The sequence below is a fragment of the Ictalurus punctatus genome, chromosome 10 (assembly GCF_001660625.3).
Source record: "Ictalurus punctatus breed USDA103 chromosome 10, Coco_2.0, whole genome shotgun sequence".
In the NCBI taxonomy this organism is placed as follows: Eukaryota; Metazoa; Chordata; class Actinopteri; order Siluriformes; family Ictaluridae; genus Ictalurus; species Ictalurus punctatus.
Genome location: NC_030425.2, coordinates 24160103 through 24187308, shown reverse-complemented (window position 1 = coordinate 24187308; position 27206 = coordinate 24160103). Strand labels below are relative to the sequence as shown.

The 27206-nt window shown below is 40.2% G+C and overlaps 2 protein-coding genes across 4 annotated transcripts in view; both read left to right on the top strand.

Annotated features, from left to right (window-relative positions):
* The first annotated feature begins 1787 nt into the window (after window positions 1-1787).
* clec3a (C-type lectin domain family 3, member A) lies at window positions 1788-5975 on the top strand. 2 transcript variants are annotated; one of them, XM_017477365.3, is made up of 3 exons: window positions 1788-2026; window positions 2164-2244; window positions 4848-5975. In XM_017477365.3, the coding sequence occupies exons 1-3, from the start codon at window positions 1924-1926 to the stop codon at window positions 5243-5245; spliced, it is 582 nt and encodes a 193-aa protein (XP_017332854.1). In that variant the 5' UTR covers window positions 1788-1923; the 3' UTR covers window positions 5246-5975. The 2 variants fall into 2 exon arrangements, with proteins under 2 accessions (XP_017332854.1, XP_017332855.1); XM_017477366.3 differs by having other exon boundaries at window positions 1790-2026; window positions 2167-2244.
* A 4043-nt stretch (window positions 5976-10018) lies between these two features.
* The window catches only part of usp47 (ubiquitin specific peptidase 47), a 32111-nt gene continuing 14923 nt past the window's right edge, over window positions 10019-27206 (top strand). The window contains exons 1-7 of one of the 2 annotated variants that reach the window (XM_047157957.2): window positions 10019-10356; window positions 15921-15980; window positions 19919-20113; window positions 22577-22690; window positions 25319-25472; window positions 26114-26210; window positions 26301-26446. In XM_047157957.2, the coding sequence (XP_047013913.1) occupies window positions 10312-10356; window positions 15921-15980; window positions 19919-20113; window positions 22577-22690; window positions 25319-25472; window positions 26114-26210; window positions 26301-26446 (811 nt within the window). In that variant the 5' untranslated portion in view covers window positions 10019-10311. The remainder of the gene's footprint in view (window positions 10357-15920; window positions 15981-19918; window positions 20114-22576; window positions 22691-25318; window positions 25473-26113; window positions 26211-26300; window positions 26447-27206) is intronic. The other variant, XM_017478564.3, reaches the window with a different exon arrangement.

Here is a 27206-nt window from a genome sequence, read left to right as displayed (position 1 = left end):
AAGCAAACAAGCGTCAGAACTGATGCTTACTAGATGTTTTTTTGCACCATTCTGTGTAAACCCTGTGTAAACTCTAGAGCTCAGCAGGTTCTGAAAGCTTAAACCAGCCCATATGGCACCAACAACCATGTACTTTCTATATTTGATATGATTAATGCCATTTTACATAAATAGTCCTACAAGGATTCCAGAGTGTAACAGTTTATATGTGTGTATGAGAGATGGACCATGGGAACACCCTTCTTTCCACTCCCACCATGTGTCTCACAGCATCAGGGCTAAAAATATTCCTGTCAGAACACACGGCAATAAACTGGACTTCCTCACCAGTCTCTCTGACTGTATAACCCAAGAAAATACAAGTGTTGTACAAATACAAGTTGTGAGTTGGCATTACAGTGCCTTGCATAAGTATTCACCCCCTTGAACCTTTCCACATTTTGTAGTGTTACAACCTGAATTTGAAACTGACTTGGGAGTTTTACAGTTTGATTTACATGTTGTGTTTAACATTTTTGCAAAAATATTTTTATTGTGACGCCAAGGTTAATTAAACACAATAAAAGCAGACATTTGTGACGCCTACAGCAAAGGTAGAACTACTTTTGGCTGAAATTACCGCGTCTTTTGAGAAATGTCTCTATCAGGCTTTGCACATCTGGATCCTGATTTTCTTCCTGGAAAAAACTGCTCAAAGCAATTGTCAGATTCAATGGGGACTACTGGTGAACAGCAGTTTTCAAATCTTGCCACAGATTCTCAATCGGATTAAGGTCCAGGCTTTGAATAGGCCACTCTAACACACTCAGGTTCTTGGTTTTCAACACTATAGTGTAGCTTTGGCAGTATGTTTAGGGTTATTGTCCTGTTCGAAGATTAGCCTCTGCTCCATCCTTAATCTCTTGCAGACTGGAACAGATTTACTTTTAAGATTGCCCTATTTGGCTTCATCCATCATGCCCTCAACTCTGGCCAGTTTCCCAGTCCCTGATGAAACCCATCCCCACAACATGGTGCATTTAGCAGATGAAATACCACCACCACCATGCTTCACTGTGAGGGTAATGTGTTCAGAGTGATGAGCAATGTTTGAGTCTAACATAGTGTTTTGTGCCGAGGTCAGAAAGTTAAATATCGGTCTAATCTGAACAGAGAACACTTTTCTACATGTTTACAGAGTCTCCATGGTTCCTTTTGGCTTTTTCATCTCTTCTCACTACTCTTGGAGTGTGTCAGCTATGTTTATCTTGTGAAGAACTTCTCTTATCTGAGATGTGGCGCTCTCCCACTCCTTCAGAGTTACCCTTGGCCTCATCTGACTAATACCCTGCTTACCAGGTCGCTGACTTTTGGTGGACTCCTTTCTGTAGTTAAGTTTGTGCAATATATTCTTTCCAATATATTGGATTAAATTGTACTGCACAGGATTTTTGGGATTGGGATTTAACTAAACCTAGAATTTATACAGTACAGTTATAACCATTCTTCCATGTCAAATGGGGTTAGAGTGTTGCTCTTATTGTTGGTTATGCATCCTTTTATATTCTCCTGAATAAATGTAAATGGTATAGATTTTGTAGACGAAGTGGGACGAAAGAGAGTTATTCGTTTTAATCGGAACAGAACGTCCTGTGACCCTGAGGTGGCTTGTTGACTGACGACTGGAGGAAACGAGCTACATGTTGGCCCAGGTAAATATTTATGAATGGGTGGATACAGTGAGCTGGTTGTTTACAGCACCTCTGGTATGCAATGCCCTTGTTTTTAGAGCTCACACTCCAACTCGACATTTTCAGCCAATAAGCTGGGAGACTGCATGGCGAGCACTGGTGTATATTTGGTGAGCTGTCCGCTCTCTCAGTGGCTTCTTGTACGCGTATAAATGTAGCCTCTGTGTGAGCTGGCTTCTTTCTCACAGTTGCCATGGCTTTTCCTCGCTCGTTTCTTCTCTGCTTGCTGTCCTGCACCTTGCTTCATCAGGGATGTGCTCGTCCTTCCCGCTCCAGGAAAGCTGCGGCAGGTCAAGGTAACGTTTTCAGTAGAGGGGAAGAAATGAATTACAGAAAATAATTAGAAGCATGTCATTATTTCAACGAATTGCTGAATGTATACTGTGTGCAAAATTTCTTCTGTTGATTCGGTTACTTTCTGGATGGGACTAAGAAGATGACGACACGAAGGCACAAATTGATAAACTATGGCAAGAGGTGAACTCCTTGAAGGAGATGCAAGCGCTGCAAACAGGTAGATACACACCCAAACACTGCGGCTAATTTTCAGCTTAGATATACTGAGCTTGTTTTTAACAAGGAAGATGCATGGCTTGAAAAATGTTCCATATAATTACAGACATGGAATAAGCATTATGCTAGCAATAAGAATCTTAATGAGACAGTGCTAATGGCACATAATGTTTAGACAGTACGAGGGTACGTTTCTCAACTATAATTCTATTTGATATCTTTGTTCCTCAGGAGGCAGGAGCACACACAGTGGTAGGATTATTGTATAAAAAATGCCCACATTGTGTATTTCTGTATTGGATTCATAGTTGGTCTATAGCTCTTCATACTGAAGAATTCAAATCAAAACACCTACAACCATGCAATAATTATTGAAACTGATATGAAGTAGGTGTAATTCATTACGTCTGAATAAATTTAATAGCAATAATATAAGTCACAAATGTCACCCTTTTACCTAGTAGTTTTGCCATATCCCATGCAAACACCCTAACGTTTCCATTATTTTCCATCTCTCGAAACAATTACGGTATCTAATCGAAATGCACGTTTTGAAACCATACGCAAGTCTGTTTGCAGTGTAGCAGCTTGCACAGAGGCCCACTTTATGATCCTGTGGTTTCTTGGACCTTTCTAAAGCCCTATTCAGACAGATTAAGTTTATATGGGGGCCTGGGGTAATTCCACAATTTCCAGGTGCTTCTCTGTGATTTTATTTCCATCCAGATGAACAATATTGTTGTTTATCTAAATTAAATTACCTACTAAATTACCTACTCTGCGCTGGTCTGATCAGTTTAGTCCTGTCACGATCGATCGACATCTCTGTAATTTTACAGGCTGCCTCTTGCATTAGGAAAATGGTTTTGACCACCGCTACGTGTCATAAGTAGTCACATAGGGTTTGTATCCATGTTAAACGTTTTCCACATGGAGAAATTAGAAGAGCGGGTTCTGTAGGCTGATTTAAGGTGCTATTATAATGATAGCTACAGGTATTAAGCCACTTATGACGCAATATCATGGTGGTTCAGGAAGAAGCATTGGCGCCTCACAGCTCCCTGGATCGATCCCGTGAACAGATTACTGTCTTTGTGGAATTTCGCATGTTCCTCTCATGAACATACTGGGATGATTGGCTACTCAGTGTGTGTAATGCTGGGGTCCCATCCAGGGTGTATTCCCACCTCACGCCCAGTGCTCTTACAGGCTCAACATCCACCGGGACACTGACTAGGACAAATGAACTTTTAGTTTTATTGAAAAATGCATGAGCAGTTGTATTGCTGTCAGCACCTAAGTTGTCTAAAATTACGTGCCACCAAATAAATAAACATACTCATAAATGATCCAGTAATTCTTTTTCAAATATTAAAACTATGAATACATTTAAATGTGGTCTCACACTCACTTAATTACTGTCCAGATGCAAAAGTTTGAATAAGTTTATATTATTACAGACCTCACCTAGTGGAACTAATCCTGTCCTGATAGGGCTTATAAAACCAACCTGGCTATCCTGGAGCACTGTTTCTGCATGTGTGTATGTGATCTACTGGGGTGTTTTGCTGCCCTCTGCTGTTGGATAGAACTATCTGTGCATCATATAATCACAGTAATGGATGACAATCCATTCATCCATCTTCAATACCACTTATCCTTCAGGGTCGCGGGGAACCTGGAGCCTATCCCAGGGAGCAAGGTGGGGTACAACCTGGACAGGGTGCCAATCCATCACAGGGAACCCACTCATACACTACAGACACTTTGGACATGCCAATCAACCTACCACGCATGTCTTTGGACTCTGGGAGAAAACCGGAGTACCCGGAAGAATGGGGTGAATATGCAAACCCCCCACACACAGGGCAGTGACGGGAATTGAACCCTCAACCCTGCCAGTGTGGGGTGAACGTGCTAAGCACTAAGTCACCGAGCGCCCCTAATGGATGACAAATAATACCTAAATTCATAGAGGTGAAAATGTTTCAGCAGGAAGTGATATGGGAAAGTTAAAAAAAATATATAAATACAAAAAAACATCAAGAACCAACAGCATACAATCCTACAATCTTATTGTGGAGCAGTAGGGGTGCAGTGTTTTCAAATATTTCAATGGTGGACTATGTTTCCTGTTAGAGTCCTCCATTATGCTAAAATACTGTAGTTGTGAGCACAAAGTGGTCTTAAACTAAGAGAAGCCTCCTGAAATATCAAATTGAAAGAAAATGACAGAGGTGATTGAAGGAGATAATGGGCAAGACATTGAAACAGATTTCAAGGGCTGGCGCAAATGGGTCCCAAGGAGGCCCTAGTGAAAAGGTATAGTTCAGGAGAAAAGTAACTGACCAAGACAGTGGGGGAAATGCATTAACACTTCGAACAAATTTCTACTGGTAGCCCTGAAGCTACACATACTGATATAGCTGGACCATCATCATCATCATCATTGGTTACTAGTTATCCTCCATTGTTCCTATGGAAAGAAAACAACTCGCCAGTATATTACCACAATGCTCCGATTAAAGACATATCCTCTCATATTACGTTATTTAAAAAAGCAGCCAAAAAGGATAGAATGAATTTATTTCTGTATGTTTTCAGTTTGTCTTCGTGGCATCAAAGCTCACAAGAAGTGTTACCTGGTCGTTGAGGAACCCAAGCATTATCATGAGGCCAATGAGGACTGCATTGCTCAGGGTGGAACCTTGGCCACACCCCGAAACCCGAGGGAAAACAGCGACCTACGAGACTACGCCAGACTCAGCTCGCCAGGCACCAAAGACGTCTGGATAGGTGTGACCGATATTGTTAAAGAAGGCCAGTACGTCGATGTCAACAGCATGCCCATCACCTACTTCAATTGGGATCGTGCCAAGAAGGAGCCGACAGGAGGAAAACGAGAGAGCTGTGCTGTGCTCTCGCTCTCAGCACAGGGCAAGTGGCACGACGAGGTGTGTCGCACTGAGAAGAGATACATATGTGAATACCTCATTCCTTAATCTGCCATTAATATCCAATGCTCTATGCATGATGACAATTTCATCACTGATGCTGGTTATTAAAGCTGTCTAAGGATGTGACGTCATGTTCCACATATTTGTTGTAGCATTAAAAGTCTGGTCTGAGAGTGACTTCAGTCTGTGCAAAATCACATCTTTATTATCTGTATTATTGTTTTTCAATATTTAGAGTAGCATACACAAGGTTGTAACAGGAATACAGTCATAACAGTTACATAACTTTGTTGCAAAATTTAACCATATGATTGGCTGTGTGTGTCCGTGTGTGTGTGTGTGTGTGTGTGTGTGTGTGTGTGTGTTCATTGTTTCACTTTCTGATATTTTCTGTGTACGCTTATTAGGTCCCCATTAATTACATGTTATTATTTCCTCATAACGAGTTAAACACAGATTCATTTGAGTTAACTGATTTACTCATTTAAATCCAGAATTTGAGCTCATGTTTAGGTTTCCAAGCATACTTTTTTCTCCACACTGTATCTGGATCACAGGAAAGTCATGTCCTCAGAAAGCATTTCTGGGTCTAGTGTCCTCTTATGTTATAAGTACAAGAATGTGTGTGTATGGGTAAATTTCTTTTCACTTTCTTAACCTGGCTTTGTTTTGAATCTGTCCTCATGCCTACTTTACCTTAATATTGCATATCGAATTCTGTCATCAGTGATTGGTCTACTTAAAATAAATAAATAAATAAATAAATAAATAAAGACATTTTTGGTATCATGCCATACTGCTACACAGACCTACATTCCACCCTTAATTCAAATGATACGTAAATATAATATGATAAAATATTCACAAATATGCAAATATTTAATATGTATATAAATAATAAGCATATTTAATGGTTGGTTACACAGCAGAAACATTACAACATACAGTAGGCCTCTATTTCCATATAAAGTCCATGCACACACACATATTTATTACAATTTTCGAAAAACAAAATGTACACTATGTATTTATACCCTTACTATAGAAAATAACAATGTGATGAGATTGTGTTCTGAAAAATGTTGTGAACCTATATTATACGTAGGGAATAAAACACAATGTGGCAGGCTGTTATATGATGCATCTGACATGTAACGGAGTAACTGTTACCACCCCAAGGTGGATTATTTTCCTACAACAGCCCATCCTGACGTGTTTAATTCCTCTAATACCACAGCAGTCTGTCAACGCTTTCAATTTTGAGATTAGTAACAAATGACGTCATGCGTTTTAACTGTTTATAGTTACATTTAATATGACAAGTTACTTCAAGATATCACTTACATTACAGCACCTATAAACAGCTGTTCCTTCATCAGCCTCTCTCTTGTTTGTCTTTTTATATTATTAATAAGAGAAAAAACAACAACAAACAACAACAACAACAACTCAGCTCGCCATGTTACTGAGAAACCAGAAAGTGCAAAGCCCTCTGTTCTGAAGACTGTCCCATGTCTGAAAACCTCCTGAAACTGGAGACTCCTTACAAAAAGCTTCACCATATCACAGATTGTACATTTGTATTCGTAAAGTGACAACTTTTTTTTTTTTTTTTTTTTTTTTAGATATGTGTAGTGCCTGCCATACAAGTCACTGTGAAGTAGTTGTTACTATGGAAACAATAATGTATTAGAAGAGCACATTGATATGAAAATCTGTGGTCTGAATTATTATCAGAGCTGCTGTTATAAAAAAAAAAAATTTTAAATTAAAAAAAAAAGATCAACACCTTCTGACCAATCACAATCCAGAACTCAAGAGGCATAAAATAAAAAATGACAGTTTCAGACTGGATTAACAATAGACTCCTCTCTGCTGTGGTCACGGAAGTGCTTCAGCTCCCTGAAGGCCAACACAGAGAGAATAAGGAGGAGCTTCTTCCCACAGACCATTCAGGCCTTCAACCAGGACAGCACCAAGGACTAGAGCATGGAATTGGTTACGCAACACCCACACCACCTACAGTGCTGTGAAAAAGTATTTGTCCCACCATGATTTCTTCTACGTTTGTGTATATCTCATACTAAATTATTTCAGAAATTAAAACCATATCTAAAAATTTAATTATTATTAAAACCATATCTAAGATAATACAAAGGCAACCTGAGTAAACACAAAATACAGTTTTTGAATGATAATGTTATTTATTGAAGCAAAAAAGTTATCCAATTCCAACTGGGCCTTTGTGAAATTGTATTTGCCCCCATAGTTACTAATTCCCCAAATCTACGAAACTGCATTAATAATGGGGTTCAGATGGACTAAACACAACCAGGCCTGATTACTGTAAACCCTGTTCAATCAAATCAACACTTAAATAGAACTTTTTGAACAACAAGAAGAAAAATCCTAAGGGAGAATGTCCAGCCTTCAGTGCGTAAGTTGAAACTCAAACGCAACAGGATTACGCAGCAAGACAATGATCCAAAGCATAGGAGTAAATCCTAGTCCTAGAAGTAAGTGAAAGACTGATCTCATCTCCAGTTATCGTAAGCGTTTGGTTGCAGTTATTGCTGCTAAAGGTGGCACAACCAGATTACTTTTCACATGGGTGATAGGTGTTGAATAACTTATTTTCTTCAGTCAGAATAAATAAACCAATAAATAATACTGTATTGTGTGTTTACTCAGGTTGCCTTTGTTTTATGTTGTATTTTGTTTGAAGATCTAAAACTATTTAGTATGAGATATACACAAAAACAGAAAAAATCAGTACTCACAGCACTGTATATAACTATAATACATTTTCTATTCATTTCTCTTCAGCTTTATCCTGTATTACCATGCATTTATAAATATTTATTATATATGTTGGTAATTTCAATAGAACTACCTCAGCTTAAAGTCTCCATGAAATCCAAATTTCAGAAAAGTTTTTGGCTTTTCGTATGAATACGCCGGCCGTAAGGTTTTCTATAAGCTAGTGTGCTCCAAAACAATGACAGAATTCGCATTTAGAAGATACATGCATTCAAAATTTACAGTCTTTCTCTACCACCAATACAGATCAACAATTTTGATGACATCATTCTGCACTTCAGCTCCTCAACAGGGATGTGGGAGGAGCCACTCATTATGTCCCGCCCTGACTTCCTGTCTCAGTGAAAATTACGTCAACACATTGATTAATGCCGCACGTTTCAAGGCACTTTCTAGGGACTTTAATGTTGCACAGAACAATCACACATATCTGCAATTTATCCCAATTATAGTTTGACTGTATATCCTTATAATATATATATATATATATATATATATATATATATATATATATTTTTTTAAATACTTTTTTATAAATACTTTCCCTTTTTCAGACTGTATATGAGTAAATTCTGGTCTATGTAAATTCCATGTTATGTCACGGACAGTAATACAACGTATTTCACTACATGTTGTACTGATAGAGAGACAGATAGATACATAGATAGTGAAATAGTGATATACAGACATATAAACTGAGATATATATATATATATATATATATATATATATATATATATATATATATATATATATATATATATATATATAGAGAGAGAGAGAGAGAGAGAGAGAGAGAGAGATAGATATAGATATAGATATAAATAAATATGTCCATCCATTTTCTATACCGCTTATCCTTCAGGATCGTGGAACACCTGGAACCTATCCCAGGGAGCATCGGGCACAAGGCGGGGTACACTCTGGACAATGTGCCAATCCATTGCAGGGCACAATCACATATACATTCACACACTATGGACTCTTTGGCCATACAAGGCATGCTGATGTATGTCTTTGCATGCAGTGGCATGGATCGAACCCCCAACCCTGGCGTTGATTGATTGATTGATTGATTGATTGATTGATTGATTTAGGGGCAGTGGTGGCTTGACGGTTAAGGCTCTGGGTTACTGATTGGAAGGTTGAGGGTTCAAGCCCCAGCACTGCCATGCTGCCACTGTTGGGCCCTTGAGCAAGGCCTTTAACCCTCTCTGCTCCAGGGGGCGCTGTATCATGGCTGACTCTGTGCTCTGACCCCAACCTCCTGACATGCTGGGATAAGCAAAGAAAAAATGATTTTACTATTCTGTAATGTATATGTGACCAATAAAGACTAATTATCATTATATAGATAAATAGATAGATAGATAGATAGATCACTGTATTCATCTCAGAGGGAAATCCAGTTACAGCAGCACAGACAGTTAAACGCATACTAAGAGTACACGTCTGTGTGCGGTTGTGCGTGTGTGAGGCAAATAAAATTTAATTTGAATTGAAATATGAATTTGATTAATTGATTTACACACACACACACACACACACACACACACATCACACCTCATTAAGGTCGTGATGTCGATGATGATCACTGACGTCACGACCTTAATGAGGTGTGATGTGTATCCTAGTCCTAGAAGTAAGTGAAAGACTGATCTCATCTCCAGTTATCGTAAGCGTTTGGTTGCAGTTATTGCTGCTAAAGGTGGCACAACCAGATTACTTTTTCACATGGGTGATAGGCGTTGAATAACTTATTTGCTTCAGTCAGAATAAATAAATCAATAAATAATACTGTATTTACTTTATTGTATTTACTGTATTATTCAGGTTGCCTTTGTTTTATGTTGTATTTTGTTTGAAGGGCTAAAACTATTTAGTAAAATTTAATTTGAATTGGATTAATTGATTCATACACACACACATCATTAAGGTCGTGACGTCGATGATCATCATCGACGTCATCGCATCAAAATAGTCCGTGTTTAGGAAGTGACGCAGAGATTGAGCTGAAATCTCGCGCACACTGACTGAGAGACGGCCATTTTTAGCGCTCATTGATTTGCTGTTTGTGTTTTGCAGTTAAAAAGATAGAAAGAAAGAAAGATAGAGGGTAGAAAAGAAAGTGTCCGCGATTACTTCGAGAACAAGTTTGTAAGCGGACATTTTGGCGTCAGGATCCGGCTGGATTTGGGCCCCGAGCGCGAATGATGTTCATCCGAAAGGCTTCAGAGAGTCGCTGTTGACATCAGAGCCGCGGGGTTGATGTGCGTTTAACAGCCGCCCGAATGGAAATGGTGCCCAGCGAGGAAAACCAGCTCGTACCCAAAGAGGTGAGAGAAAACCGGGCAGAGAGAGAGAGAGAGAAAGAAGAGACGGAGAAAGAAAGAGGGACAGAAAGCTAGACCTCTCGCTCTTCTTTTCCACACTGGCATGCCAGGGATTGTACTTCAGATCACTTTGTTTTGCAGTGACACTGCTGCAGATTTGCGCTTTACTTGTTAGCAAAACGCTGTAAGAAACACGAATGACGCGATGTTACGCATCTGCGCTAGCTCAGCCTATACGCAGCGCTGCTTGTTAGCCTAGCAAGTGTGCATTAGCTTCAGCTTCAGCTTCAGCGCCTTAGCCGGTATTAGCAACAAATAATCACTACGTTAAACGTCTAACGTTCCAGCAATGTTTTAATAACACAACTAATAACGCATTCTCTCTCTGTGTGTGTATGCTGTTAGCTAGCTTGCTGCACTCAGCTAACTAGCTAACAACTGTTTGCTCGCCTGTTTTTTTTAGGTTATATAAAACGGATACAAACGTACCTTAACGACACGGTGTTTTTAAACATTTTAACGACCCAAGTAGAACTTATTAGTCAACTAATGTGTTCAGTAAACAATAGTTTGCGAAATTACGTAGCGTTTACAAACAAACAAACAAGCTAGCAAGAGAGCTAAGAGGACACCTAGCTAGCTAGTTCGCTAGTTCTTCCCGTGTACCTGATTATATTTGCTAGTACAGATCAAAAAAATATCAGCTGGAGTTCCCAACAGCTCGTATTTTATCATGAGTGTGAGCTCTGGGGTGAAAATATAAGGCTGGTTTGTGTGGTTGAACTTGATACTGTGATGTTAGCTAAGCAAGGTATTTATTGGACGTTACTGGAAGCTAACTAATTGAAAGGCGAGACATATAGGAGAGAATGTTGTTGTTGTTGTTGTTGTTGTTGTTTAAAGGACTGTCTTGCTGTGGGTTTTATATCTCTTGGTCGTAATCTGATCCACTGAAGTAGTAATCCGACTTCTTTCCATCGAGTTTTCATATTTTATTGATTCAACTTTATTAATTTAAACATGTCACAGCAGCCCATACAATAATAATAATAATAATAATAATATTTGACATTCACAACAATCATCATTTTACAGTATCAGTTCTGCAAAGCGTTATGATTATATACAACCAAATTATTCTATAATGCGTAACCTTTTCCGACAATCCCCCGCCCCACCACGTTCATACGACTGACTGTGTTTACCATCAGATGCACCCCCCCCCCCCCCCCCTTCTGTCTCGTGTGAGATTCCTTCAGCAGAGAATGCAGGATGTTCTTGACGACAAAACTTCACCTGGTCCTTTTCTTTTTCGCCCCCCAGTCTTGATAGGTCAAGTTTTCGTGAGCCTGTAGCGTCGGATTCCTGTTCTTGTCTGACACGAGTGTGTGGTAGTGTGGAGTGTGTTGTAGCAAATCAGCTCCATGGTTCACCATGTTGTATGTTCTGAGATGCTTTTCTGCTCAGCACACTTGTAAAGAGTGGTTACTTGAGTTACTGAAGCCTTCCTGTGAGCTCAAACCAGTCTGGCATATCTCCAAGCAGATCTACTATTCACTGGATGTTTTTCATTTTTTTAGTTTTGCACAATTCTGTGTAAACACTCGAGACCCCCCCCATAATGAAATCTTTACCAACATATCAATTCAGACAGGGTATACAAAGGGGAGCCAAAAATTCCTGAAGTTGTTAAGGGGAAAAAAAAAAAAGTGTTATAAAACTTACAGCACTTCTCCTTCAATCGCCTTCAAGGTACTCTCCTTGTGATGTGATAGACTTATCACAGTGCTTCTCGCATTCTTGGAAACCTTTTTTTTTTTTTTTTTTTTTCCTGTAGTCATCTTTTGTCATCATGTTTAGAGCCTCCAGCGTGTTTTTTTTTTTTTTTCTTTTTCTTTTCTTTTTCCTTTTTTTTTTTTTTAAGTTTTCTTTTCTGGGTTTCTTCCACAGTGGTGAATCTTTTCCCATATTCGGTCTCATTTTTAATTTCAGGAACATAATAGAAGTGGCAAAGAGAGATTTGGTGAATACAGTGGATGTGAAGTGATAACCACATTGCTTCTGGTTTAAAAAAACCTTTGCGTTTGTCAGCGCAGTGCGTGCAGGTGCGTTGTCGTGGTGCAAGATCCAATTCTTGGCACACCACTTTTCCGGATGTTTCTTTAAAACCGCTTAGGTTCACACGCCACGTTTGAATTCTGGGAATTTTTGTTATCGTATATTGGTCTTGGTGCTATTTCTTCGGGTCATTCTGAAGACGGTAAAATGCAAAGTACTCTTTCACGGCATGTGCGGTCTGCCGTGAAATGACCGACATCTTGGCTTGAGACAGCACTAAAATCCCAGAGGTTCTCCAGTAAGAAGTGTTACCCTACCTCCACATGAGAAACGAATCCAATACATGTCACACTTACTTACGTTTAAGCTGAATGAGAAAGGGACCGCTAGCCCCCCTAAAAATATCAACAGAAATATTCGCCTGTTTTGCTGATTGAAGGGAGCAAGGTGGCTTACTGGTTAGCATGTTTACCTCGCACCTCCAGGGTTGGGGGTTTGATTCCCACCTCTGCCCTCTGTATGTGGAATTTGCCTGTTCTCCCCATTCTTGGATGGTGGGGGAGTGTTTCCTCCCCCAGTCCAAAGACATGCGTTGTAGACTGATTGGCATCTCTAAATTGTCTGTAATGTGTGAATGGGTGTGCGAGTCTGTCTGCTATTGTACCATCTGCGATGGGTTGGCACCCCATCCAGGGTGTCCCCAACCTTGTGCCCAAAGTCCCCTGGGATAGGCTCCAGGCTTCCCGCGACCCTGTGTAGGATAAGCAGATGGCAAGAAGATGGATGGAGACAAAATCGCCCATCGTAAATGAATTCTTGGTCATAAAACATGAAACGTGACCGTTCTACTTCAAGGTTCTGGAGTTCTGAGATGCTTTTCTGCTCACCACGGTTGAAAAGAATGGTTATTTGGGTGGGTCCAGTCATGGCCACCGGAGTCAGAAAGTTGTAAAAGTTACATTTCGGTGTGTAACTGATGCTACCTCACTTGTCTACAAGGCACCAGTAGGAGGGCGGCATGGGACGAAACTATAAAGCCGTGATCAGCTTCGAGCTCCTTTTTCCTTTGAAGGCACCAATTTTCTAGGCATACCCTCGATTGTGATGACGCACAAAGAACGCGGTCGCTTTCTTCCATCGCAGTTCTATCATTAGAGCATCTTCATCGTATAATCTCAGCAGTCTGTTAAAGAATTCAGCCAGGGTTTTATCGGGGGCATCTCAGACAAGCAATAGTCTTAAAAGACCAATGAAATTGAGTCTAAAACCAGCATCAACATTTCCTGGAATGGCCTGATTTTATTTTCTTCCTCACGCATTAGATTAGAAGAACACCACTCAGCAGCCAGCACCTTAAATCTGCGGGTGTAGGGTTTCTGTACAGCATGCTTGATGATTCACCAGGTTAAATAAAAGAAGGTTTTTTTTCTTTCAAGTGGATTGAGTCTAAGATTTCAGTCGATTTGTCTGTAGCTTTGAGTGACTGCATCGAAGTCAAGTTCGACTGAAAGCTGTAGTCAGATAGAGGCTTGTATCACGCTCCAGGGCTGGTGTGTTCCCTTCTAAGAGGATAAAATTGATCTTTTCTCTGGATTGTGACCTTGCGCATGTGACTGCGAAACCACTCCAAGACGTTTTCTATCTTTTTTATTTTTTCCTTCACCAACGTCTTTGAGCGGTTTAGGAATGAACTTGCGCTCAGTCCCACAAAAGTCCGGAGAATAATCAAATGTGGATGCCAGAATGAAACCATTATACATCTTTTGAAAGCCAAGGGATTTCTACCTCCCTGCGCATAATGACTTCCTCTTGAACTCACTTTCACCTAAAATACTCTGATCTGTCGCTTCTCCACTTCTCAGTAGCGGTCTAATTTTACTTCGCCTCGCACTTCACGTCGCACCCTTCCTCTTTAAGGCGTGCCGAGGAAACCTAGACGCAAGCCTCTCTAAGCATACCTCTCTAAACTCAGATTTTGTTATCGAGAGTGACTGAAATGGTGTGTACTTGGGGTCGTAAACAGGGTATGAGCAGCCTGTGTTCTTGTTCTGTGGGCATCTGGAAAGGCACCACCTGTTAGATCTGTAGCAGTTTGCAGTGGGTTCGTGATGAACGAGGAATCAGCGTTGTGAGTGCACGTTATCTTACCGGTTTAATGAAATCCTCAGCCGTTCAGTACGGTAACTGTGAAGCAGTGATTTGAAGAGAAGCTGTATGCTTTTATTATTTCTCATACATTCTTCCTGATTTATTTATTTATTTATTTATTTATTGTTACCAACAATCACTGCGAAATATCATGACAAACAAATGCGATATCAACAATTCATGTAGTTTTTACGCAAAAAAACTTTGTTGTACGGCAAATGTTGAAAAATAGCCCCATAAATGGAGCATTTTTGGCCGCCACAATCATACGGTGTGTATCAATCGGTGTGTATCTAGCTTGATAAGAGGCTCATTGTGAGTGTTGTCCGTGAAATTCACTTGTTGAGGAGTTAAGCGGAGCGTTTGACATAAATCGGTAGCTTTTATTTGCTGTTGCCCCATGGAGAAGTTATGATGCTTACCTGTGTTTTTGTTTGTTTTTTTAAATTTACAAACACTTTTTAAAAATTTTTTTAATATATATTTTTAATATAAATAAGCGCAGCACATAATGGGTAACTTTTCACTGGAATAGCAAAAATAAAGAGTGTCAGCTTACAAATTAACACCAGAATCGCTAAACACATTCATTATTTCCATTTAAACCCCTGGAATGTTTTTCACAGTGGAATCATCCTTTAACTTGAAGGAAGGGAAGAAGAGAAAGTGGTGTAAGAAATCTTTATTGTACTGGTAATGGTTGTATCGTAGCCCTGGGTGTGGTTCAGTGTGTCACAACGCATGCTGTACACACACACACAGTTTTTGCTTCAGAGAACCTTTTGGTTTTCCAGTTATGTTCAAAGGGATTTGTAAACCGCTAACCAGGATCCGCGAGGCCCCGCGGCGTTCCGTGTGCTTTCGGCTGCATGCCAGCTGGGAATGTTTCTTCAGTGCTGCTTTTGTAGTCCCCCCGTTTGCCGTTTGTTCAAGCTATGATGACCTACATCTGACGTTATCGATATCATTATCTACTCTCTGAAGCTCCTCTTGTTGGTTGGAAGGAAATAGCAGGTTATATGGACTGTGATCGTGTTAGCTTGCCAGGTCCTAGGATATGTCGCGTCACTTAGAGAGATCATCATCGTTTCAAGTACCTGTTAATCTGATCATTATATTGCTGCATGTGTTGACATCTACGAGGCTTTTAGAGTAGCTTCAAGCGTTTTTTTTTCTTTTTTTTCTTTTTTCGTCTCTCACGTGGTTTCCTCAAAGCATGACTGATGCTCTGACTCTAAAGTTCACTGTCTAGGTGACTATAAAAAAATAAAAATGATTGTATTCACAGTAATGTGCTTCTCTCTCCTGTTCCATATGTGTTGTCACTGTTTTTTTTTTCTTCTTCTGTGCTTTGCTAGCAGGGTATGTTTTGGAGTTGCAGGCAGAGTATTTTGGAGGAGATGAAGAAGAGGTTCTCGCAGGTAGCTCTAGCATGAAAACAGCACGGTGTTTGGTTTATTTATTTAAAGTTGAGTAGATACACCCGTACTAACTGTAAGCTAATGAATGAGAATTAAGGTTAAGATGAGGCCTAACCCTATAACCTGCCGATTTTCGAGCGGATTCGAAGGCGTACATCCGGACTACTGTCAGCTTTTATAGATATTTTTTTTCCTTGTTATAATTCAGCTTGTAAAATGAATAATCCATAAGTTTCTTAGAGGAATTTTGTGCTAACCGTTAACTGCATGAGGCTTACGGCAGAGATCATTGTAGGAAATCATTTGGCTTGTTTGTTAAGCCACTGCTGAGTCAGCGGGAGCATCTCAAATGCTATTGGCTGTCGCGGAAATCAGTCAAACCCTTTTCAACTTGCTCCCCCCCACCCCCCAAAAAAATTTCAAAGTTTTGTGCATCCATAAACATAATGCATAAATACAATGAGATATATATAAAAATTTAGTTCTTTTCTGTTTTGAACAAACAGTTGTGTAAAGTTTTAGTGTGAAGTTTATATTTTTTAACACTCAAGTTGTGGATTTTGTTGTAAATAAACAAAAAAATAATGGTACTGAAAATTTGCCCCGCCCCATCCGATTAATAGAAAAAATAATTGGACAACTTATCGATTATGAAAATAATTGTTAGTTGCAGCCCAAATAAATAATTTATTTATTAAAAATATACTTTTGTCACCTAATCTTCATTTAAATCTTTCAGCAGTGTACTGGCAATTTAATTCAGAGCGTGCAACTCGACGCCGAAACTCCCGCTGCACTGCTGCAGCGTCCGGTGTAAAATTTTAGCGGTACAGAGATTACAAACTGGAGTTTTGTCGTCATTCCACACAAGAGACATCGTCTTTACACACAGCATGAATTCAATGTGTGTTCCCGCCCTCTTTTGATTGACAGGATATAATTGGCCCTGATCATCGGATGTTTTTAAATTATCAGTTGATAGCGCGAAAAATAGCCTTTATTGTCCGATACATTATATATCTATATATTTATTGTCTCTCTAAATTTTATATATATATATATATATATATATATATATATATATATATATATATATATATATATATATATATATATATATATATATATATATATACACACACACACACACACACACACACACACACACACACACACACACACACACACACACACACACACACACACACACACTTTTAAAAAATCTCTCAGACATCCAAGCAAGCTGCCTAGCTTGTTGCTAACAAGATAAGAACATGTCGTCGTCCAGTTTGCTACTCCGTCTGTTGAACGTGCCGAGGTCGAAAATGAAGTCATTCTGACGGGCGAATCACTGCTTAAGATGTAATGCAACGTTATTTCACATAAACTTGTTTATCGGACTTGTCAAACCTTTTCCAGTTCCATATCTCTGAAGTGCTATTTGACCAGTTTACCATGAGGTCAGTGCTCAGCAAAGTGCTGCCTGTTCATCTTGGCTCTTACAGTCTTGATTAGAACATTTTGTAAATCGTGTTAAAACCAGTCATTCGAATGAACCAAATGAATCGTGTAAATGGGCCAGCCCTGGTCCACTGTACTCCACTCAGCTGTCTATAACGCTGCTGTTCTAGAAACGTACCAAACACCTCCTCCTTCTGAATGAAGCTGACACGGGCTTAAGTTATTTCTCCTGTGACTTGTTTTCCATATCCCTTCATAACCATTGCCCCCAAACTCCCTCCCTCCCAGACAGTCATTTTCATGTGCGTCATTCTTGGACGGCCCGGCACTTCGCTTGTAGTAACACGAGCAGATTGTCAGAGGAGAGCAGTCTGTGGAGGCATTGTGTGAGGAGAAGTGGGCTCTGGCCTCGTAAACAGAGTTTGTGATCTCCTCTCTGCCATCATCGAGCAGATCTTGCACTCTTTCGAAATCAAAACCTGTAGATGGTTAAGCAATGTATATCTTTTTTTATTTGTTCTCCAAGTGGTGGTTTAATCGGATGTTGTGTAGTTTACTGAACAGTTGTTGTTGTGTCTCTGCTATTTTAGTAGAAACGTCGAGGTTAAGGAACTGAACGGCTAACCTGCTCCCAGTCTATAAGCCGTGCTTGCTTTGAGAGTAATGTATCCAGGGCTACTGTAGGTCATATCTGTACCGAGTTGCGTAATCAGTGTTGTTCCACTTTCATTATTAGTATAATAATGATGGCTAAATCCAGGGAACCTGCTCAGTGGCATCTGACCAAAAATCGCCATATGTCATCGCAGCACGCTCGGTGTCGATAACTGAATAATCCTATTAATGTTACCATGTTTAAAATTACTGGTTAAACCGGATGGGTGTGTGGAGGCCAATGCGGACACCAATGCAGACTACGATGTGGACGAAGGCCATGTTTTATTTACTTTACCTGGTTTAACTTTTCCCTTGTGTTTACATACCAGTAATAATAATGAAAGCAAATTGCTGTAAAAGATGGTGTGAAAACATACCATTTTAAATTAAACACATTGTCAGAATACTAATAAAATAAAGGTTGACAGATTATTTCTGTTAAGCAGTTTATACCCTGGCTGATTTGCTTTAATTAGCTCGAGTTGTGAGTGAGGGGAGTGAAAGCGTTCGTTTCAGTGCTCGCCGAAGTGAAGTGCTCTCAAGTAGAGGTCGACCGATTTTTATTGGATTTTACAGATACCGATGACTAAGTAGGGTGTGGTACCTGCCAATAACCAATAGTTTTTAATATTGGTACTGACTGAAAGCATAACACTTGGAGTAAAATATTGCTGAACGTTATTACAACAATAAACAGTAGTTCTTGTACCATATTTTTAAATTGAAATAAATGAATGTATATTAACCATATACTATTAATAAATATTGAAGTAAATAAAATGTATACATCCAAACTGAACCAGAAAGTAACACTCCAGTTAACTTCTTTTCACTGTCGATGTTTTAAATCCCGCGTCTGAGGAATCTCACAAAAACCAAGAGGCATCAGTGCTATTTTTTTAAATTTCGCCTCTAGAGGCCGCTCTCGTACTGTATAATGACAGCAGACCCTTCTCAGCCGCTCCCGCAACGGACGCACCTGGGAAGAACTATTGGTGTGGATTTTTGTAGGTAATCGATAGTTCCAGCAATAGGACCTCAGTGCCAATTAATCTGCAAAACCAACCAATCGGTCCACCTTTACTCTCCAGTGCAGCAGTTTGCATGTTCACGGCACCTTGCGCTTATTACTATCGACGACCTTCGTCAATTCTCAGGTCAGCCGCCCTCACGCAAGCTGCGTTCACGGCACGTCGTAATCACAAGATTCCGACTCGTAAAAAGCGTTCGCATCCCCGTAGTACTGGTATTTACGACTTGTAAACTAGGAGTTTACTGAGAGCTCCGCCTTGCACCACCTGTGCGCTGTGACTTCATGCGGAAACTCTCAAATCGGTGGCGGATTCAGCAGTAAAATGTAGTTATCTTGTTATAATTGACTATACAGTTTAATGTCATTTTGCAGTTTTCATCAGCATCGCCTTGCACAGATTCGTTTAAACCCGAGTCCGAGCTCCGAGTCGAGCATCCGGGTTGTCTAGCAATTACAGTAATTCCGACATGGTGTGAACACATCCACAGACACGCCGCAGCATGAGCATTGAGAAATGACCGATGTACACTAGGGTTTTTATTAGTAATATTTTTTTTTTTTTACATTTTTACGTTGCTTGTAATGTTCATGGAACCTCAGCTACTTAAGACTGCAGGATGCTGTTGTTTTGTTTTTTTTTTGTTGTATCGGCTTGGAATAATATTTGGAAACTGGGTTACCTGGTACCAGGCACCGCTCTACACAGTAGTATTTTGTTGTGGAAGAGCTATGCCTGAAGAGTTGAAGCAAGTGTGTGTGTGTGTGTGCGTGTGTGTGTGTGGTGCAGATCGAGAACGCTGCCGAGGAACCCCGAGTGCTGTGTATTGTCCAGGACACCACCAACGCCAAGACCGTCAACGAGAGACTGACGCTCAACCTCCCGGCTTCCACCACCCTCCTGAAGCTCTACGAAGACGTCGCTCACAAAGCCGGCTACGTGAATGGCACCTTTGAGCTGGCATGGGCCAACGTGGTGGATTTGGTCAGCATCTCCTCCTCTTCTTTCTTTTTCATCTGTAACCTAATATATCTTGCATCATGAATTAGTGATTAGGCATGAGCCAATAACTGGTTATGTAATGTAATATTCAACACGCTGCTACTGGGGACTTTAACACTGGGGACTCTGCAGCATCCCGGGTAGGGAGCGTACACTGTATCCTTCAAATTCCTTACGATTATAGTGGTATTACTTTGTATAATAGTATTTTGGCCAGTGACGGATAGCCTGAGTATTCTTCAGCTGGGTTGGGACGCTAATCCTGCAGCTGACCCGGAGCACAGGTGCCAGGGTCGGCGTCGGATCTCTGAGTAGGTCACTGGATTAAACCCCGTGTTTGTGCCAACAGCACCTTTAAATAGCTATGTAATGCAGCGTCCAAAGTTTATCCAAACATGCAACATCATGGTACAGCTGTCTTCCATCTTTGGCTAAATAAAACAGGAAGAAAATATGCAATTTCTTTCTCTCTAATTCTAAAAGGCTCATAGTACAGGATCTGGCAGAGACGTATTATGTTAATCCTTACACAAAGAGGTCTGTGAATGCCCAGGGGGATAGTGGAGCATTGAATATTAAATATTTGCAGGCACATTAGTCATTAATCTGCTGAAACTGTGAAGCCCTGTGTGTGTGTGTGTGTGTGTGTGTGTGTGTGTGTGTGTGTGTGTGAAGAAGTTGCAGTCAAAATTATTCAACCCCCCACTGCAAAAATTTTGGCAGTGAATCTGATTTGCAAAGGGGGTTGAATAATTTTGACTGCACCTGTGTGTGTGTGTGTGTGTGTGTGTGTGTGTGTGTGTGTAAAAAAGATGCAGAATGACTAGTTGTGCAGTCATGCTACAATCTTTGTAGTATTAACAAGGCTGTGGAGCTTCTAGTCTAATATGTACGTGTTTTTATAATAATAAAAAAAAAAAAACCCAACTAAACTTATGTGCATCAACTCCAGAAGTATTAGCACCCTTGAAAAGATCGGACAAAAATTGTAGGCCTTGAAACAGGAGGTCAGGGCAGGATGTATCGAGTGGCTCCGCCCCTTTTAAATAACCAATAGTTTACCTCACAGCCTGGGCTAAGCCGTACTTGACCATTAGTACTGTCACAGAGCCGTGAGCTGGCACAAATACCTGCTTCACAGTGAATGAATTCAAGCCAGTTCCTTCTTAACCTACTTACAATCGGGAAACCGAAGAAAACACACAGCTTCGAACAGCCTAAGACACATTTTCGACCCATGCTTGCTGATATGATTTCTCTCGCTCGACAACGGCAGCTTGAGTTTCTAGAGAGCATTCGATTGGACAGAAAATCTGATGAGGAGCTGAAGTGCAGAATGATGTCATCAAAATTGTTGATCCGTGTCGTTGGTAGAGGAAGACTAAATTCTGAATGCATGTCTTCTAAATGCGAATTTTGTCATTGTTTTGGAGCACACTAGCTTATAGATAATTGTAAGGTTAACATATTGATACAAAAAGCCAAAAAATCTTTAGACAGTTTTGGTTTCATGGGGACTTTAAGTGGAGTCATAAATGTACGCCTTGTTATAAGTCACATTGAGTGTGTTTTAATAATCTAATCATTATCTGATGTCCATTACCATATTAAACGAGTGATCATGTAAACGGCGTGCGACTTGATCTCAAATCAGATTAACGCCGTTCTTGGATTTATACCTTTTTAATCTTGCTCGCGTTAAACAGCTTGCTTTAGTTGTGCTTTCATCAGTCTCGAAAGAAATGTGACCTGCTAGATTAAAAGTGCGTTTTACGTATAGTGATATTCAGCGACTAAAATGACTTTACTGTTTTAAACTGTTTTACTGTTTTTGGTCAATATCAAATTCCCCAGTGTTCTGGACTGAAAACCAAATGCTGAATTTAAAAAAAAAAAAAAAAAAACCCCGCCAAAACACACATAGATAAATAAAAACTTTTTGTATTGTTGAATAAATGTAGTAAACTGTGACCCATTTGGAAATCATTAATTGATGCATAATTAAACAACAACAAAAGAACACTTCTTATATGTTGCACATGGTCAGCATGTTGTCCAGGATGCCTTGTGTTTATGTGGTGTGTTAAACCTGTAGTGGAAGTCCTTGGGTGAAACGGGTAAAACTGTCTTCTTTAGTCTATTCTACGACAAAAATATGCGTTACGCGCTCCTGGCTTCATCACTTCCTTAATCCCAGAAGTGCAGTTGGTAGGGACATCTGATTTTGAGTGACTCCTGTAGACCAGGGTTTTTCTCATTATTGGATTACCTGTGTGCATGTAAACACATTCTTTTTTTTTTTTTTGAGGGGGGGGTTCTGTTTCTGTGCCGCATTAGAAAGGTCAGTTTTACTTCATATCCTTCCTCTTGGTACTTCATACATTTTAGAATGAAGCTCCATCATCCTTCTTTTCTGCTTTTCTTTTTCTGTGTCGGTCTTCACAGGCTCCTCTGGACCAGGCCAGTGAGATGTCTCTGGTGGAGTCTGGGTTCGAGCCGGGGAAGAGGAACTTCCTTCAACTCATGGACAAGGATGGCGAGCAGCCTCAGATAGCTTCTGTGAGTGGGTAGACGGGCAGAGCTAGAACTCCGCCGTTATCAGTGTGTAATTAGCATGCTTCACTGGTGCCTGGGCCAATAAGTGGGTTATCTCCTCCAACAGATGTTTTCCTAATCAGTAAAAGCATAACAGCCGTGCAACATTTCAGCCCTCTGACCAACAGCGGGGAAAGATAAAGCAGCCATTTCTATGAGCAGCAGGCATCAGACACAGTTTAAAAGTTAAATGCAGCATGGGAGGTTGCTTATATCATGGTGTGTGTTCATGGTGAATCCTAGATCATTAGCCATCAAATGTTCCACAGCTTCTGTACGAAAGCTCACCATAGATTTTGACCACGGCTTCCCTTTCTAGCCCTGTCACAGGCAACCAGTTAACACAGGGCTGGACACATACAATTCATTAGTTCACCCACAGAGCAAGTGAAAGCTCCGATGTGCTGTCTCATGGTTTGGTTTCCAGGAAATTGATGTAACAAGATGCAAATGTTGTTGCTGTCGTTAATTTACAGCCAAATTGTGACCTGCCATTTAGTTCGATACTGTGGAGCCCTAGTCCACGTCTTAAAGATATTGGTGTTGACTTCAGAGTCTTTGGCTAACATTTTGGCTAGGAGTTATTCTGCGGTGGCGGCTGTGGCTCAGGTGGTAGAGCGGGTTGTCCACTAATCGTAGGGTTGGCGGTTCGATTCCCAGCCCACGTGACTCCACATGCTGAAGTGTCCCTGCGCAAGACACTGAACCCCAAGTTGCTCCCGATGGCAAGTTAGCGCCTTGCATGGCAGCTCTGCTACCATTGGTGTGTGAATGGGTGAATGAGACACAGTGTAAAGCGCTTTGGATAAAAGTGCTATATAAGTGCAGACCATTAACCATTCTGCTCTTGCATCACACACAAATACACATCAAGGCTTGAATAGCATTTTTTCCCCCACTTGATACACCATGCACTGCACTATTCTGCCTTTAGTTCGTTTTAGACACTGTTCCACATGCCAATTCCTTCAAAAATAGTTTGTACGAATAGCCAGAATGCATTATTGGTTGATTTGAGTAGTTTAGTTCGGGTGGGATTCAGAAGGTGACGTGTAAGCGCAGAACACATTAACAAACAACTGAACAACAACAAAAAACAGCAAAAGTGTGAAAATGCAAGAACAAAATCAGAAATCAGTCACTGTTAACTCAAAATGGAAAAGGTATGTCCTTATTGAACATCGGTGATGTGTGTCTGAATTTACGAACATGTTTTTGGGTTTGTTGCAGCATTGCTGCGATAGCCCGTGTTCCCGGAGTCGGGGCTACACACCTTGCCCACTGCGACACCGCCCCATTGTCGTTTTTTTTCTTTTTATAGTAATAAAATTCATTTAGTTCAGTTAGAGAACAGACGCTTAAATGAATAACTGAATGTGTCTGCTCGATTCAACATGAGCCGAATGAGTCAGTCATAGCACAGATCAGGAGTCAGACTCATTTAGCGAGAGTGAGGCGAGCTGACTGACAAGACTGGCGCAAGGTTTGGTTTCAGAAGTTCTGTGTTTTAATATAAGCGAGTTTGTCATTGTACTGTTTTGTAGTTGTTGTGTATTACATTAAGAGTAATAACGAACCCACCATTCAAGCAATTGCTGCTAATTACTGAAAGCGAAAGTGAAATGTGCATGGCATTCAGAAGCAAGGGGGGTGCGGGGGGACGCCCCTTTCTATCGCCCCTTTCTATCGCCCCTTTCTATCGCTGAGAATGAAAATGAATTTGCTGGGGAAACCCACTCCTTGGGAAAATTTGCTGAAGATCCTTCTCACTGTGGAATGTGACTTTCCCGTTGATTGGAGATGGCCTTTTAACCCTTCACCAACTGGGAATTTTAGGAGGTCATTCCTCCTAAAATTCTGCTTATAGTATGTGAGCATTTAAACTTGCTGGGGGTTTTAAAAAAAAAAAGCTTCTCCTGAGCATGCTGTTTTGTATAAAATGTTTTGTATCAAGACACCACCATATCATATGAATATGAATGCACTGTATAAACTTTGTGCAACATTACACTTCTGGTAGTCTGTCCCTCACTCGTATGTAAGTGTGCTCACATCTTTAATATCGGTAAAACATTTTTCTCACCTAGTCTGGTCCCTTAAACTGTGCATGTTTTTTTTTTTTCTAGACTAGTTATTCGTGTGCTTGATATGATTAAAGGTTGTTTTTTTTTTGTTTTGTTTTGTTTTTTTAAATTGAGACTACTAGACATTTTATAAATAACGATAATTGCTTTTGAAGTGCTTTACCTGTACTGAAACGGCAGCGAGGCGCTATGCTGAAGTGTGTGTTGAGCATTTCCTGAAAAGGAATTTCCAGCTAGTGCAGCGTCCAAGGAACATTTAGCTGTGGGACAGCTGCCTCTGGAACACCTGCCACCACATGCTGTCTGCAACGGTCGCACTGTGTCTAGGGAACAGTGTTTTTACATTGGCTGAGCTAAATCATTAAAGTAGAGTCCGCTAAAGGCTGCACAGCAATTATTTGCAACAATCTTCCTTAAGTTTTAAATTTTATTAAAACCCTTTTTTTTAAAATTATTTTTTTTTATAAATATATATATAAATCCCTTGCTTTGTGTGATGTGTGTACAGGATGAGTCCGGCACGGCGGACAGCAGCGGGCTGGACGACAGTTCTCAGGACCGCTTCATCGGTCCCTTGTCCCGTGATGGTACGGTGGGCTGTAGCAGTGACTACAGCAGCCCCAGCTACTCCTACTCCTCCATTCTCAACAAGTCTGAGACAGGTAATCTATTTTATATTTTTAGTTGCAGCAAGGAGGTGGTATACCGAGCTATCGGTATAATCTAACTCCGTATAAGGCGTGTGGTATGTATGTATGTATGTATGTATGTATGAATGATTTATTTTATACCTAGGTATAAAAGTTGGGCAGTACCTGCTGGTAAAATATTGCTGATCTTTATTACAAAACTAAACAGTACTGACTGTCCCATGAAAATTTACTCTACTTTTTAAAATGAAAATACATATATAAATACTGATAGATATATAAAGTAAATAAGATATAGATCCACACTGAACTAAACAGTAACACTCCAAATAACAAATAAAAAGAGACCTCCAAAATAAATCAAAAAACACTTCAAATAGCAATAAAGTTAATTTACCCTCTAGAGGCCGCTTTTGTACTGTTTAAGGGCAGACCCATCTCAGCCGCTCCCACAATGGATGCAACCGGGAAAAACTACCTGTGTGGATTTTTGCAGATAACCAGTAGCTCCAGAAATTGTATATCGGTGTTAAGTAATTGGCAAAAAAATGATAAATCAGTCCACCTTTACCGTTCATAGTTTTTGTCAGTCTAATTTGTCGTTTCTGCTTTTTTAAATTTTTTTTTTTTTTTTAAAAAACCTTTCCACGTAGGATATGTGGGTTTGGTCAACCAGGCCATGACTTGCTACCTGAACAGTTTACTGCAGACGCTGTTCATGACGCCAGAGTTTAGAAATGCTCTCTACAAGTAAGTACAAAACACTTCATCATCCGCACAAGATCATAAAGTTGAAAAGCAGCTAACGGGATTAAACCGAGGTCTCGTTTCCCCTTTCAGTTGGGAGTTTGAGGAGTCCGAGGAAGGTCCTGTCACTAGCATCCCCTACCAGCTGCAGAGGCTGTTTGTGCTACTGCAGACCAGCAAGAAACGATCCATAGAGACCACAGACGTGACGCGCAGCTTTGGCTGGGACAGCAGTGAAGGTGAGCTCCTCTCAGCACTGCTCTACAAGGCTTAGTAATTCTTCCATGAAAGTGTCTTGCATTACTGACAGCCTCATTAATATCCACACTGCCAGGCAAACGTTTGGAGCGCCCCGTATTTGATCCTTTTTTGTTGAAATTCTCATTTCACATACACTGTTATATTTACTTTACACATTAAAACCTTGTGCTGCTGTAGATTTAATAATTTCAACTTGATTCTTAGTATTGCTAATTGCATTGTACTCTTCTAGTATTGGCGTACGATTTATATCCCTGCATAATAATACACTTGGAGGGAATTATTTTTTTTTATAAATATATACCAAAATCTCTATACAAATTTTATGAGTTGTCCTATATGACAACATAAGATAAAGCAGTTAAGTTTTTTTGTTTGTTTTTTGCATGCCAAACAGTAAATGGGAACTAATTGCAGGCAGGAAGTAAAATTGCAAGTGAAGAACTGAAGAAACACTGCACCACGTGCGCCTTACAGCTGGTTTAATTCGAGCCATTTATTTGGATTTACCGTGGCGTAACTGATTTGCATGGAACTGCGAGTTTCAATTCAAATGTCATTGAAATTGCAGCTCTACATGCGCACGCACAGAAAATAAACCTCTGCCGGTCACTTTGTTGCTTGCCATTGTGAAAAGGAAGGGTTTGTGTTAATACTAGCACTGTCTGAGTATTTACTCCATAGGCTATAACAGGATTACAGTCCAAGTGCACCTGCCTTTAATATGGCATTTGTATT